The 12,723-nt window shown below is 45.5% G+C and overlaps 1 protein-coding gene across 1 annotated transcript in view; it reads right to left on the bottom strand.

Annotated features, from left to right (window-relative positions):
* The window catches only part of LOC121859877 (endophilin-A-like), a 44,984-nt gene extending 33,563 nt beyond the window's left edge, over positions 1-11,421 (bottom strand). Inside the window, exons 1-2 of the mRNA XM_042356835.1 lie at positions 11,355-11,421; positions 2,064-2,280 (exon numbers count right to left, since the gene is read on the bottom strand). Coding sequence (XP_042212769.1) covers positions 2,064-2,280; positions 11,355-11,420 — 283 coding nt within the window. The 5' untranslated portion in view covers position 11,421. The remainder of the gene's footprint in view (positions 1-2,063; positions 2,281-11,354) is intronic.
* Between the last annotated feature and the right edge of the window lie 1,302 nt (positions 11,422-12,723).

Genomic DNA, 12,723 nt, shown 5'->3' with positions numbered 1-12,723 from the left:
AACATCAACACCAGGTAACATCAACACCCAAGTAACAGCAACACCCAGGTAACAGCAACACCCGTAACACACAGGTAACATCAACACCCAGGTAACATCAACACCCAAGTAACAGCAACACCCAGGTAACAGCAACACCCAGGTAACATCAACACCCAGGTAACATCAACACCCAGGTAACATCAACACCAAGGTAACATCAACACCCAGGTAACAGCAACACCCAGGTAACAGCAACACCCAGGTAACATCAACACCCAGGTAACATCAACACCCAGGTAACATCAACGCAGGTAACAGCAACACGCCAGGTAACATCAACACCCAGGTAACAGCACCCAGGTAACATCAACACCAGGTAACATCAACACCCAGGTAACATCAACACCCAGGTAACAGCAACACCCAGGTAACATCAACGCAGGTGGCAGCAACACCCAGGTAACATCAACACCCAGGTAACATCAACACCCAGGTAACATCAACACCCAGGTAACAGCAACACCCAGGTAACATCAACACCCAGGTAACAGCAACACCAGGTAACATGAACACCAGGTAACAGCAACACCCAGGTAACATCAACGCAGGTAACTCAACACCCAGGTAACATCAACACCCAGGTAACAGCAACACCCAGGTAACATCAACACCCAGGTAACAGCAACACCCAGGTAACATCAACACCCAGGTAACATCAACACCCAGGTAACATCAACACCCGGTAACATCAACACCCAGGTAACATCAACACCCAGGTAACATCAACACCCAGGTAACAGCAACACCCAGGTAACAGCAACACAGGTAACATCAACACCCAGGTAACATCAACGCAGGTAACATCAACACCCAGGTAACAGCAACACCCAGGTAACATCAACACCCAGGTAACAGCAACACCCAGGTAACATCAACACCCAGGCAGCAACACCCAGGTAACATCAACCCAGGTAACATCAACACCCAGGTAACAGCAACACCCAGGTAACATCAACGCAGGTAACAGCAACACCCAGGTAACAGCAACACCCAGGTAACATCAACACCCAGGTAACAGCAACACCAGGTAACATCAACACCCAGGTAACAGCAACACCCAGGTAACATCAACACCCAGGTAACATCAACACCCAGGTAACAGCAACACCCAGGTAACATCAACACCCAGGTAACCCACCAGGTAACATCAACACCCAGGTAACATCAACACCCGGGTAGAACATCAACACCCAGGTAACATCAACACAGGTAACAGCAACACCCAGGTAACATCAACACCCAGGTAACATCAACACCCAGGTAACATCAACACCCAGGTAACATCAACACCCAGGTAACATCAACACCCAGGTAACATCAACACCCAGGTAACATCAACACCCAGGTAACATCAACACCCAGGTAACATAACAACATAAGAAAATAAGGAGTCTGCAATAGGCCGGTTGACCTGTGCATGGCAGCTCCTGTCGAGGATTACTACCACTCTCTATCATCCATGAATCTATCCAGCCTCCTTTTGAAACTTTCCAGGGTTCCAGCACTTACTACAAAGTTGCTAAGCTTGTTCCACTCGTCCACCACCCTATTTGTGACAGTTCCTTCCTATCTCCCTCCTAAACCTAAACTTATCCAACTTAAATCCGTTGCTCCGAGACCTATCCTGCTCAGATATTATAAGAACTTTATCTATATCCCCTTTATTGATTCCTTTCACCCACTTAAATAATTCTATCATATCTCCCCACACTCTTCGTCTTTTTGTAGGGAATGCAAGTTAAGTTTCTTTAATCTATCTTGATATGGAAGGTTTTTAAGTCCAGGAATCATTTTCGTCATTCTTCGCTGCACTGACTCTAGTGAATTGATATCCATTCTATAATAGGGGCACCAGAACTGAACCGTATAATCGAGGTGCGGCCTGACTAGCGCAAGATATAGTTGCAACATAATCTCCGCATTATTATTACTTAGGTAGTAATAAAATAACACCCAGGTAACAGCAACACTCAGGTAGCAGTAACGACAGCAACACTCAGGTAGCAACAACAAGTACTCACCATACGGGTTGTCCTCGCCGAGCCTCTTGCCGTAGCCAGCCATGGCCTCACCCAAAACACCCTCAGGCTGGGGGTAGGTGGACGCCTTGGCCTGCCCGGACAACTTGCCGATACCCTTGACTGCGGACATCTTGGCCCTGGAGGCTGGGTTAGGGTGGAGGAACTCCTTCGTCTTGAGCTGAAGGTCCTCCACCAGCTCGCACATGATGTCCGTTTTCTGTAATGGATATATAGGGTGTAAGATGATACTTCACTAAGTAGCATTTAACTGAACGTATCATAACCTGACCTAACCTAACGTAAGCCAACCTAACCCAACCTAATCTAACCTGACTTGACCAGACCTACCTAAATTGACCTGACCTACCTAAATTAACCTAACCTGACCTAACCTAACATAAGCCAACCTAACCCAACCTAATCTAACCTGACGACCTGACCTACCTAAATTGACCTGACCTGACCTAAGCCAACCTAATCTAACCTGACTTGACTTGACCTACCTAAATTAACCTGATCTGACCTGACCTGACCTGATTCAAATATACTAAAATGAATACAAAAATAGGTCCGACTATTCACAGGCAAAAAACAGAACCTAAATTTAGTAAATGACGTTCGTTTATGCAATGTTATAACCACACACCTGTTATAGCAGACAACCACACACACCTGCCTGTTATAACAGACAACCCTACACACCTGTCATAACATAGCCCTTCACATTTATCAAACAGACAACCATACAGACTTGTTATTAATGAGGTTTTGTAGAACTTTTCCAATTAATGAGGGTTTTAAGATCTCTTCCCATTAACGAGTTATTCCAGGACTCTTCCCATTAACGAGTTATTCAGGACTCTTCCATTAACGAGTTATTCCAGAACTCTTCACATTAACGAGTTATTCAGGACTCTTCCATTAACGAGTTATTCCAGGACTCTTCCCATTAACGAGTTATTCAGGACTCTTCCCATTAACGAGTTATTCAGGACTCTTCCATTAACGAGTTATTCAGGACTCTTCCATTAACGAGTTATTCAGGACTCTTCATTAACGAGTTATTCCAGGACTCTTCCATTAACAGGTTATTCAGGACTCTTCCCATTAACGAGATTCAGGACTCTTCCATTAACGATTTATTCCAGGACTCTTCACATTAACAAGTTATTCCAGGACTCTTCCATTAACGAGTTATTCGGAACTCTTCCATTAACGAGGTTACCAGGACTCTTCCCATTAACGAGTTATTCGGACTCTTCACATTAACAGAGTTATTCCAGGACTCTTCCCATTAACGAGTTATTCAGGACTCTTCCCATTAACGAGTTATTCAGGACTCTTCCATTAACGAGTTTCAGGACTCTTCCATTAACGAGTTATTCAGGACTCTTCCATTAACGAGTTATTCCAGGACTCTTCCATTAACGAGTTATTCAGGACTCTTCCATTAACGAGTTATTCAGGATCTTCCATTAACGAGTTATTCAGGACTCTTCCCATTAAAGTTATTCAGGACTCTTCCATTAACGAGTTATTCCAGGACTCTTCCCATTAACGAGTTATTCAGGACTCTTCCATTAACGAGTTATTCCAGGACTCTTCCCATTAACAGTTATTCCCGGACTCTTCCATTAACGAGTTATTCCAGGACTCTTCCCATTAACGAGTTATTCAGGACTCTTCCCATTTACGAGTTATTCAGGACTCTTCCAATTAACGAGTTATTCAGGACTCTTCAATTAACGAGTTATTCAGGACTCTTCCCATTAACGAGTTATTCAGGACTCTTTTCCCATTAACGAGTTATTCTAGGACTCTTCCATTAACGAGTTATTCCAGGACTCTTCCCATTAACGAGTTATTCAGGAATCTTCCCTTAACGGTTATTCAGGACTCTTCCATTAACGAGTTATTCAGGACTCTTCCATTAACGAGTTATTCAGGGACTCTTCCATTAACGAGTTATTCCAGGACTCTTCCCATTAACGAGTTATTCAGGACTCTTCACATACGAGTTATTCAGGACTCTTCCCTTAACAGAGTTATTCAGGACTCTTCATTAAAGTCACCCAAGAGTCATACCAACCAAAGAGCTCACCGCAGAACATTCCATTAAAGTGTTCAAAACAAGAACACACACACACACACACACACACACACACACACACCACACACACACACACACACCACACACACACCACACACACACACACACACACACACACACACACACACACACACACACACACACACACACACACACACACACACACACACACACACACACACACACACACACACACACACACACACACACACACACACACACACACACACACACACACACACACACACACACACACACACACACACACACACACACACACACACACACACACACACACACACACACACACACACACACACACACACACACACACACACACACACACACACACACACACACACACACACACACACACACACACACACACACACACACACACACACACACACACACACACACACACACACACACACACACACACACACACACACACACACACACACCAGGGATGGGGCGGTAGTGGGCGACAAAAGATACAGTTGATTCGACAATAAAGTGACATTAAAGTTGATCTGAATCCCTTCACCATCCTCATGCTCTGCCGTCACACCACCCACTCTGGCGCCCACACCACCCACCCCGCCGCCCACATCACCCACCCCGGCGCCCACACCTACAATACTCGTCATAACGCCACGGTTTACACTCGAACCCTCACGTTTCCCCTCAGCCGGTGTTTTTTCTCTTATGAATCAGAGGAAAAAGGTGAGGTGAGGGGAGGTGAGGAGAGGTCTCGTATTCTCAAAAGGGAGAACTGAGGAAACTAGGTCACGTGGGGGTGGAGGGTGACTGACTGGCAGGGGGTCCTTAGATCGATGTAGGTACTAGAACACGGGAGAGAGGGGAGGAAGCAGGCTGGTAGTAGTGACACAATCAGCTACCATGTACCAGGAGGTGTGACCTAACAGCGTCAATATGAGATATGACCTGACCTGACCTGACCTGACCTGACCCTATTACATCTTCTGTTGCGATATCCTCTTAGCGACTTTCTGATATCTAACATCATCATCAATACTCACACCACACCATACATCACATTACACCACATCATACCAATCACCATACCTTCCATCATATCACACCATACCCCTCACAATACAACACACCCTCACATCACACCATACCCTCATATCACATCACACCATACCCCCTCACACCACATAACCTCATACTCCCTCACACCACCATACCACCCTCCCTCACACCACAACACACGTTCCCTCACACCACACCACACCCTCCCTCACACCACACCCTCCCTCACACTACACTACACCATACCCTCCCTCACATCACACCATACAGACAGCAGTAGGCAAGGCCCTCAGGGAAGACTCAATTTAAAATTCCTTACCATTAAAACGAGAGCAAAAGGGGCTGATGGGGGTCTTAGAGTGTGGAGAGAGAGAGAGAGAGAGAGAGAGAGAGAGAGAGAGAGAGAGAGAGAGAGAGAGAGTCTTGATAGGGTCTTAGCGTGTGGAGAGAGAGAAGAGAGAGAGAGAGAGGGGTCTTTGATGGGGTCTTAGCGTGTGTGGAGAGGGAAGAGAGAGAGAGAGAGAGAGAGAGAGAGAGAGAGAGAGAGAGAGAGAGAGAGAGAGAGAGAGAGAGTCTTTGATGGGGTCTTAGCGTGTGTGTGAGAGAGAGAGAGAGAGAGAGAGAGAGAGAGAGAGAGAGAGAGAGAGAGAGAGAGAGAGAGAGAGAGAGAGAGAGAGAGAGAGAGAGAGATATAAGCAGATGCATATTACATGAGATAAACTGAAAGAGAAAGAGCTGCTGGAAGATGAGGTGTGAGGGTCTGGAAGATGAAGAGGAGAGGTCTGGAAGATGAAGAGTGAGGGTCTGGAAGATGAAGAGTGAGGGTCTGGAAGATGAAGAGTGAGGGTCTGGAAGATGAAGAGTGAGGGTCTGGAAGATGTGTGCGAGGGTCTGGAAAATATGGAGTGGGTAGTCTGGAAGATGAGGGGTGAGGGTCTGGGAAAATGTGGAGTGGGTGGTCTGGAAGATGAAGAGTGGGGGTCTGGAAGATGAAGAGTGAGGGTCTGGAAGATGATGTGCGAGTTTCTGGAAAATATGGAGTGGGTAGTCTGGAAGATGAGGGTGAGGGTCTGGAAAATATGGATGGGTAGTCTGGAAGATGAGGGTGAGGGTCTGGAAAATGTGGAGTGGGTGGTCTGGAAGATGAGGGTGAGGGTCTGGAAAATGGGTGGGTAGTCTGGAAGATGAGGGGTGAGGGTCTGGAAAATGTGGAGTGGGTGGTCTGGAAGATGAGGGGTGAGGGTCTGGAAAATATGGGTGGGTAGTCTGGAAGATGAGGGTGAGGGTCTGGAAAATGTGGAGTGGGTGGTCTGGAAGATGAGGGTGAGGTCTGGAAAATATGGAGTGGGTAATCTGGAAGATGAGGGGTGAGGGTCTGGAAAATGTGGAGTGGGTGGTCTGGAAGATGATAAAATAGACGGTATGGGGGAAGTCCTGGAAAAATCATCCAACACACACACACACAGTGCGACGTTCTCATGGGGTGCTACCTAGACAATCTTCCCACTCAAGATGGCGACGAATTCCCAGTTTGCTCACACAACAGAGGGTTCACAGCGGGATTCGGTCTCAGAGGTTCACTGGGGGGTTCAGACTGAAGGGATACGGAACGGATCAAGGAGAAAATGAACCTATTCTTTGAGGTTTCTTGTGTTTTGCCTCGGACAAAGACGACAAGCGGATTGACACACACACACACTGGAGATCCATCATGACAATACCTGTGAACGAGCTACTGCACCTCAACACACCTGACCTACGTGACCTCAATCACAAGGGCATAGGACCAACCCCCTGCCATCCACTGTAAAAATAAACTTGTATGTTCACCTCAAGTTCCTTTTAATTTTTGTAATGAAAGCTTTTGTTAAACGGCCCAACCCTCACGTTACTGTATGTAATAAGGCATTTCAATCCATTGTATATTTTTTTTGTCTTTTAGCTGCAGAAGATATCAATAAACCCTTAACTCTAACTCTTATTATTATTATTATTATTATTATTATTATTTTATTACTATTATTTCCTAACATTATTATAAAAATACAGAGATTTAGCATAGTGTGATGAGGTATAGCTCTGTTTGTTAAATTAAAATTTATATATCATGCGTGTGGGTGGTGCGGGCGTGTGGGTGGTGCGGGCGTGTGGGTGGTGCGGGCGTGGCAGAGTGTAACCAGTGAGGGACGAGAGTAAAAAGTGAGAAAAAGTAAGAGGTTAGAAGTGAGAAAGGCGAAGCAGTGAGAGGTGAGAGAAAGTGAGGTGAAGGGACAGTGAGAGGTGAGAGAAAGTGAGGTGAAGGGACAGTGAGAGTGAGAGAAGTGAGGTGAAGGGACAGTGAGAAGTGAGAGAAAGTGAGGTGAAGGGACAGTGAGAGGTGAGAAAGTGAGGTGGAAGGGACAGTGAGAGGTGAGAGAAAGTGAGGTGAAGGGACAGTGAGAAGTGAGAGAAAGTGAGGTGAAGGGACAGTGAGAGGAGAGAGAAGTGAGGTGAAGGGACAGTGAGAGGTGAGAGAAAGTGAGGTGAAGGGACAGTGAGAGAGGTGAGAGAGAAAGTGGTGAAGGGACAGGTGAGAGAAAGTGAGGTGAAGGGACAGTGAGAGAGGTGAGAGAAAGGAGGTGAAGGGACAGTGAGGTGAAGTGAGGTGAAGGGACAGTGAGAAGTGAGAGAAAGTGAGGTGAAGGGACAGTGAGAGGTGAGAGAAGTGAGGTGAAGGACAGTGAGAAGTGAGAGAAGGTGAGGTGAAGGGACAGTGAGAGGTGAGAAAGTGAGGTGAAGGACAGTGAAGGTGAGGAAAGTGAGGTGAAGGAAGGGACAGTGAGAGGTGAGAGAAAGTGAGGTGAAGGGACAGTGAGAGGTGAGAGAAAGTGAGGTGAAGGGACAGTGAAGTGAGGTGAAGGGACAGTGAGAGGTGAGAAGTGAGGTGGAAGGGACAGTGAGAGGTGAGAGAAAAGGTGAAGGGACAGTGAGAGGGTGAGAAAGTGAGGTGGGGACAGTGAGAGGTGAGGAAAGTGAGGTGAAGGGACAGTGAGAGATGAGAGAAAGTGAGGTGAAGGGACAGTGAGAGGTGAGAGAAAGTGAGGTGAAGGGACAGTGAGAGGTGAGAGAAAGTGAGGTGAAGGGACAGTGAGAGGTGAGAGAAAGTGAGGTGAAGGGACAGTGAGAGGTGAGAGAAAGTGAGGTGAAGGGACAGTGAAGTGAGAGAAAGTGAGGTGAAGGGACAGTGAGAGTGAGAGAAAGTGAGGTGAAGGGACAGTGAGAAGTGAGGAGAAAAGAATGAGATTTGAGGAGAGAGAGGGGAGGAGACCTCTCTCTCACAACAGTTTCTCAGTGAGTGGTTCGATCCTGTGATACACCTCACTCAAGTCCCACTCGAGTGGTAATACCTCCTCCTCCAGACTGACTTAACCCCTTGAGCACGAGGCCAACCTCCAGAGTACAATAACTCAGTCCCGTGAGTAAGTTATTTTAAACCCTTGAGTACAATGAATTAATCCCGAGTACAATGAATTAACCCTTGAATATAATGTGAGCACTCAGGGGTAAATACATAATGAGAGAGAGAGAGAGAGAGAGAGAGAGAGAGAGAGAGAGAGAGAGAGAGAGAGAGAGAGAGAGAGAGAGAGAGAGAGAGAGACCATTACTTCACACCACCAAACATGCTATAAAATATCCATCAGCTAATGCTTGTTTCATAGTCCCCACGATTCGTTTATCCTCCCTGGGGGAAGACTGGGAAGGAGAGGATGGGGCGGGGAAGGGAGAGGAGATTTAAAGGGAGGAAGGTGGTACAAGGTGGTCGTGTGTGTGATGAAATAAACAAGTAATGGTGCTTGATGAGAGAGAGAGAGAGAGAGAGAGAGAGATATTACACACACACACAGATAATCGGAGGTCACATACTGGGTAACACAGATGGTCAGAGGTCACATACTGGGTCATACAGAGGTCAGAGGTCACATACTGGGTCATACAGAGGTCAGAGGTCACCCACCCCATCCCTCCCACTCACGCCCCCACACATCAGAGCAGCGGACAAATACGTACAATGACTCCACCAGTGGCGAGTCAGTCTGCCTGCCTCCCTCCCTCTCACCACTCTCCTCCCTCCCTCTCACCACTCTCCCTCCCTCTCTCACAAGTCTTTATCACTGAGCTGCTTCTCTTGCCACGCCACCCACGCCTGCTACACCAATACTAAACCCACGCCTTCATGTCCGCGGTCATCACACTTTATTTACACTCGTCTAGGTGATAGTAGTAGTGGTGGAGGAGGTATTAGCAATAGTAGTGGTGGTGGTGATATTATTGGTAGTACAGTAAAAGTAGTAGTAGTAGAGGTGGTGGTGGTGATAGTAGTAAGTGATACGAGTGGTGGTGATTGGGATACCGGTAGTAGTAGTAGTAGTGATAGTGGTAATGGTGGTAGACAGTAACACACACACACACACACACACACACACACACACACACACACACACACACACACACACACACACACACACACACACACACACACACACACACACACACACACACACAATGATCCTACACGATATATTATGCAAACAATTTCGACGACAATTTAACCGTTCTATTGTACCGTAGCTAAAGTGAGTGCAGTTTAATATGAAGCCAAACTCGTACGATCATTCAAAATATTAAATGATGAACGTACGAACATTTGCACCACACGTCCTCAGTAGCCATCCAGACCTCATACCAATATCTTCACTTCTTCCTATCTCCTTCACCCTCATCCACCAAAACTTTCACATATTCTTTACAAATCCTCAACTCATAACTATCGCGAGAAAAAAAAATGGAATTATTTTTTTTATCGTATGGGAAGTCTCCCCACCTCCTTCAATCATCGATTTTTTTCTCTTCCAAACTTCAAAATTTTACCATAGTTTTTGGCTCTTGAAGTTAAGAGGCATTCCAAGAAGGTGACATGACATATGAGAAGTCCGGCCCCGTAAATTTAATAAGAGATTTTCACCCTTACGTCCCACGAGGCCTGATGGTACGTAGAAGATGACAACCCAGGTCCAATTAACAGATTTATTATTATTATTTTTTAATCTGGTGAAGGATTGAGAGGGAAACTAATCTAAAGGAAAAATCAACGTGTTAATGTCGCAGGAGCGCTGGGCAGTGAACAGAGAGGGTGTGGAGGAAAGAGAGGGTGTAATGAAAGGGAAATATGTATGTGTGTGTGTGTGTGTGTGTGTATGTGTGTGACGGACCACTTAGCTCGTGCAGTAAACAGGACCGCAAAACTCTAAGGACGGCACCACCCAGGTTACACTGCTGCACGTCGACACCGCCATGGTTTTCATTTCTTCGTCCCATTTCCCAGCCTTTTCCCCAATTTTATATTTCCTTCCTCTCTCTCCCCCGCTGAAACACAAACCACTTAACGTAAACAATTTAAATATATAGTTTTTGTAATAGTAAGGGAGAAAGGACACACACACACACACACACACACACACACACACACGGCGAGTGCGTGTAGCTGATGGCATGGTTATACCACTTGAGGAGGTATTACTACTAGCAGCATGAGTATATCAGATTATACAACTAGCAACAAGAGTATATCAGATTATACAACTAGCAACAAGAGTATATCAGATTATACTACTAGCAACAAGAGTATCTCAGATTATACTACTAGCCACAAGAGTATCTCAGATTATACTACTAGCAACAAGAGTATATCAGATTATACTACTAGCAGCATGAGTATATCAGATTATACTACTAGCAACAAGAGTATATCAGATTATACTACTAGCCACAAGAGTATCTCAGATTATTCTACTAGCAACATGAGTATATCAGATTATACTATTACTAGCAACATGAGTATACTACTAGCCACAAGAGTATATCAGAATATTCTACTAGCAACATGAGTATACTACTAGACACAAGAGTATATCAGAAAATTCTACTAGCAACATGAGTATACTACTAGCCACAAGAGTATATCAGAATATTCTATAACATGAGTATACTACTAGCAACAGGAGTATATCAAAATATTCTACTAGCAACATGAGTATACTACTAGCAACATGAGTATATCAGAATATTCTACTAGGAACACTCACCCTTTCCATTTCGAAGAAGTCTTCATCTAGTTTGGTTCCTTCAACTCCGCCAATCTTTTCATTCATAAACTGAAATACAGAGAAAATACAACATAACTGCACGGCCTATAGCAACATACACTATACACATTATAATTATAGGGGTTAGTGTATAGTAACATACACTATACACATTATATGGGGGTTAGTGTATAGTAACATACACTATACACATTATATGGGGGTTAGTGTATAGTAACATACACTATACACATTATATGGGGGTTAGTGTATAGTAACATACACTATACACATTATATGGGGGTTAGTGTATAGTAACATTATAACACATTATATGGGGGTTAGTGTATAGTAACACACATTATACACATTATATGGAGAAAATGTATGCCAACAATTAAGATATGGAGAGAGAGAGAGAGAGAGAGAGAGAGAGAGAGAGAGAGAGAGAGAAGAAAAGAAAGAAAGAGAGAGAGAGAGAGAGAGAGAGAGAGAGAGAGAGAGAGAGAGAGAGAGAGAGAGAGAGAGAGAGAGAGAGAGAGAGAGAGAGAGAGAGAGAGAGAGAGAGAGAGAGAGAGAGAGAGAGAGAGCAGTGTGTGTGTGTGTGTGTGTGTGTGTGTGTGTGTGTTACAACAGTAATGTCACGTACACGTTGTCATTCATTTCTCCCTCTCCTCCCTCTCCCCCCTCTTCCCCATTCACCTCTCACTTCCCCTTATTCTTCTCCTCCTCTTCTCTGTTTCCCTCTTCCCTCTTCACTGTCAAACACTCTCTCTCTCTCTCTCTCTCTCTCTCTCCTCTTCACCTGTTTCCCTCACTAATCCTCGTTCCATTCCCCTCCCTCCCTGAAAGAGAAGCAACAGGGGAAGGGGGTAGAGGAGCGAGAAGAGGAGGTGATGAGGGAGAGGGAGGGCGAGAGGAGGTGAGGAGGGGGGGCAAGAAGAGGTGGGGGAGAGGATGAAGGGAAGGGGAAGGGAAGGGAAGGGAAGAAGCCTCTCACCATATATAGGTTGGTATGTCTCCAGCCTCTTAATATCAGATACCAAGAGGTCATGACGTAGCCCAAGAGGTGTATCATATATAATCAAAATGCCCCCCAAAATGTCCCCATATGCCTCAAGAATGCACAAAAAATACCACCAGCTGTCCTTCATATGTCCTAAAATGCCCCCCAAAATCCCCCTACTACATATAGCATCCATCGTAAATCTGCGTCGGGATTTTCCCCTCACTGGACCCTTACAAATCTGGGGGATTTTTTCCCTTACCGCGCCGGGCTGTGGTGAGCGTCGCTGCCTGAATACTGAAGTAAGTGTGTGTGTGTGTGTGTGTGTGTGTGTGTGTGTGTGTGTGTGTGTGTGTGTGTGTG

The sequence above is a fragment of the Homarus americanus genome, unplaced genomic scaffold (assembly GCF_018991925.1).
Source record: "Homarus americanus isolate GMGI-L3 unplaced genomic scaffold, GMGI_Hamer_2.0 scaffold15524, whole genome shotgun sequence".
Lineage (NCBI taxonomy): Eukaryota > Metazoa > Arthropoda > Malacostraca > Decapoda > Nephropidae > Homarus > Homarus americanus.
Note: the sequence above shows the minus strand (reverse complement) of the source record. Positions and strands in the feature narration are given on the sequence as shown.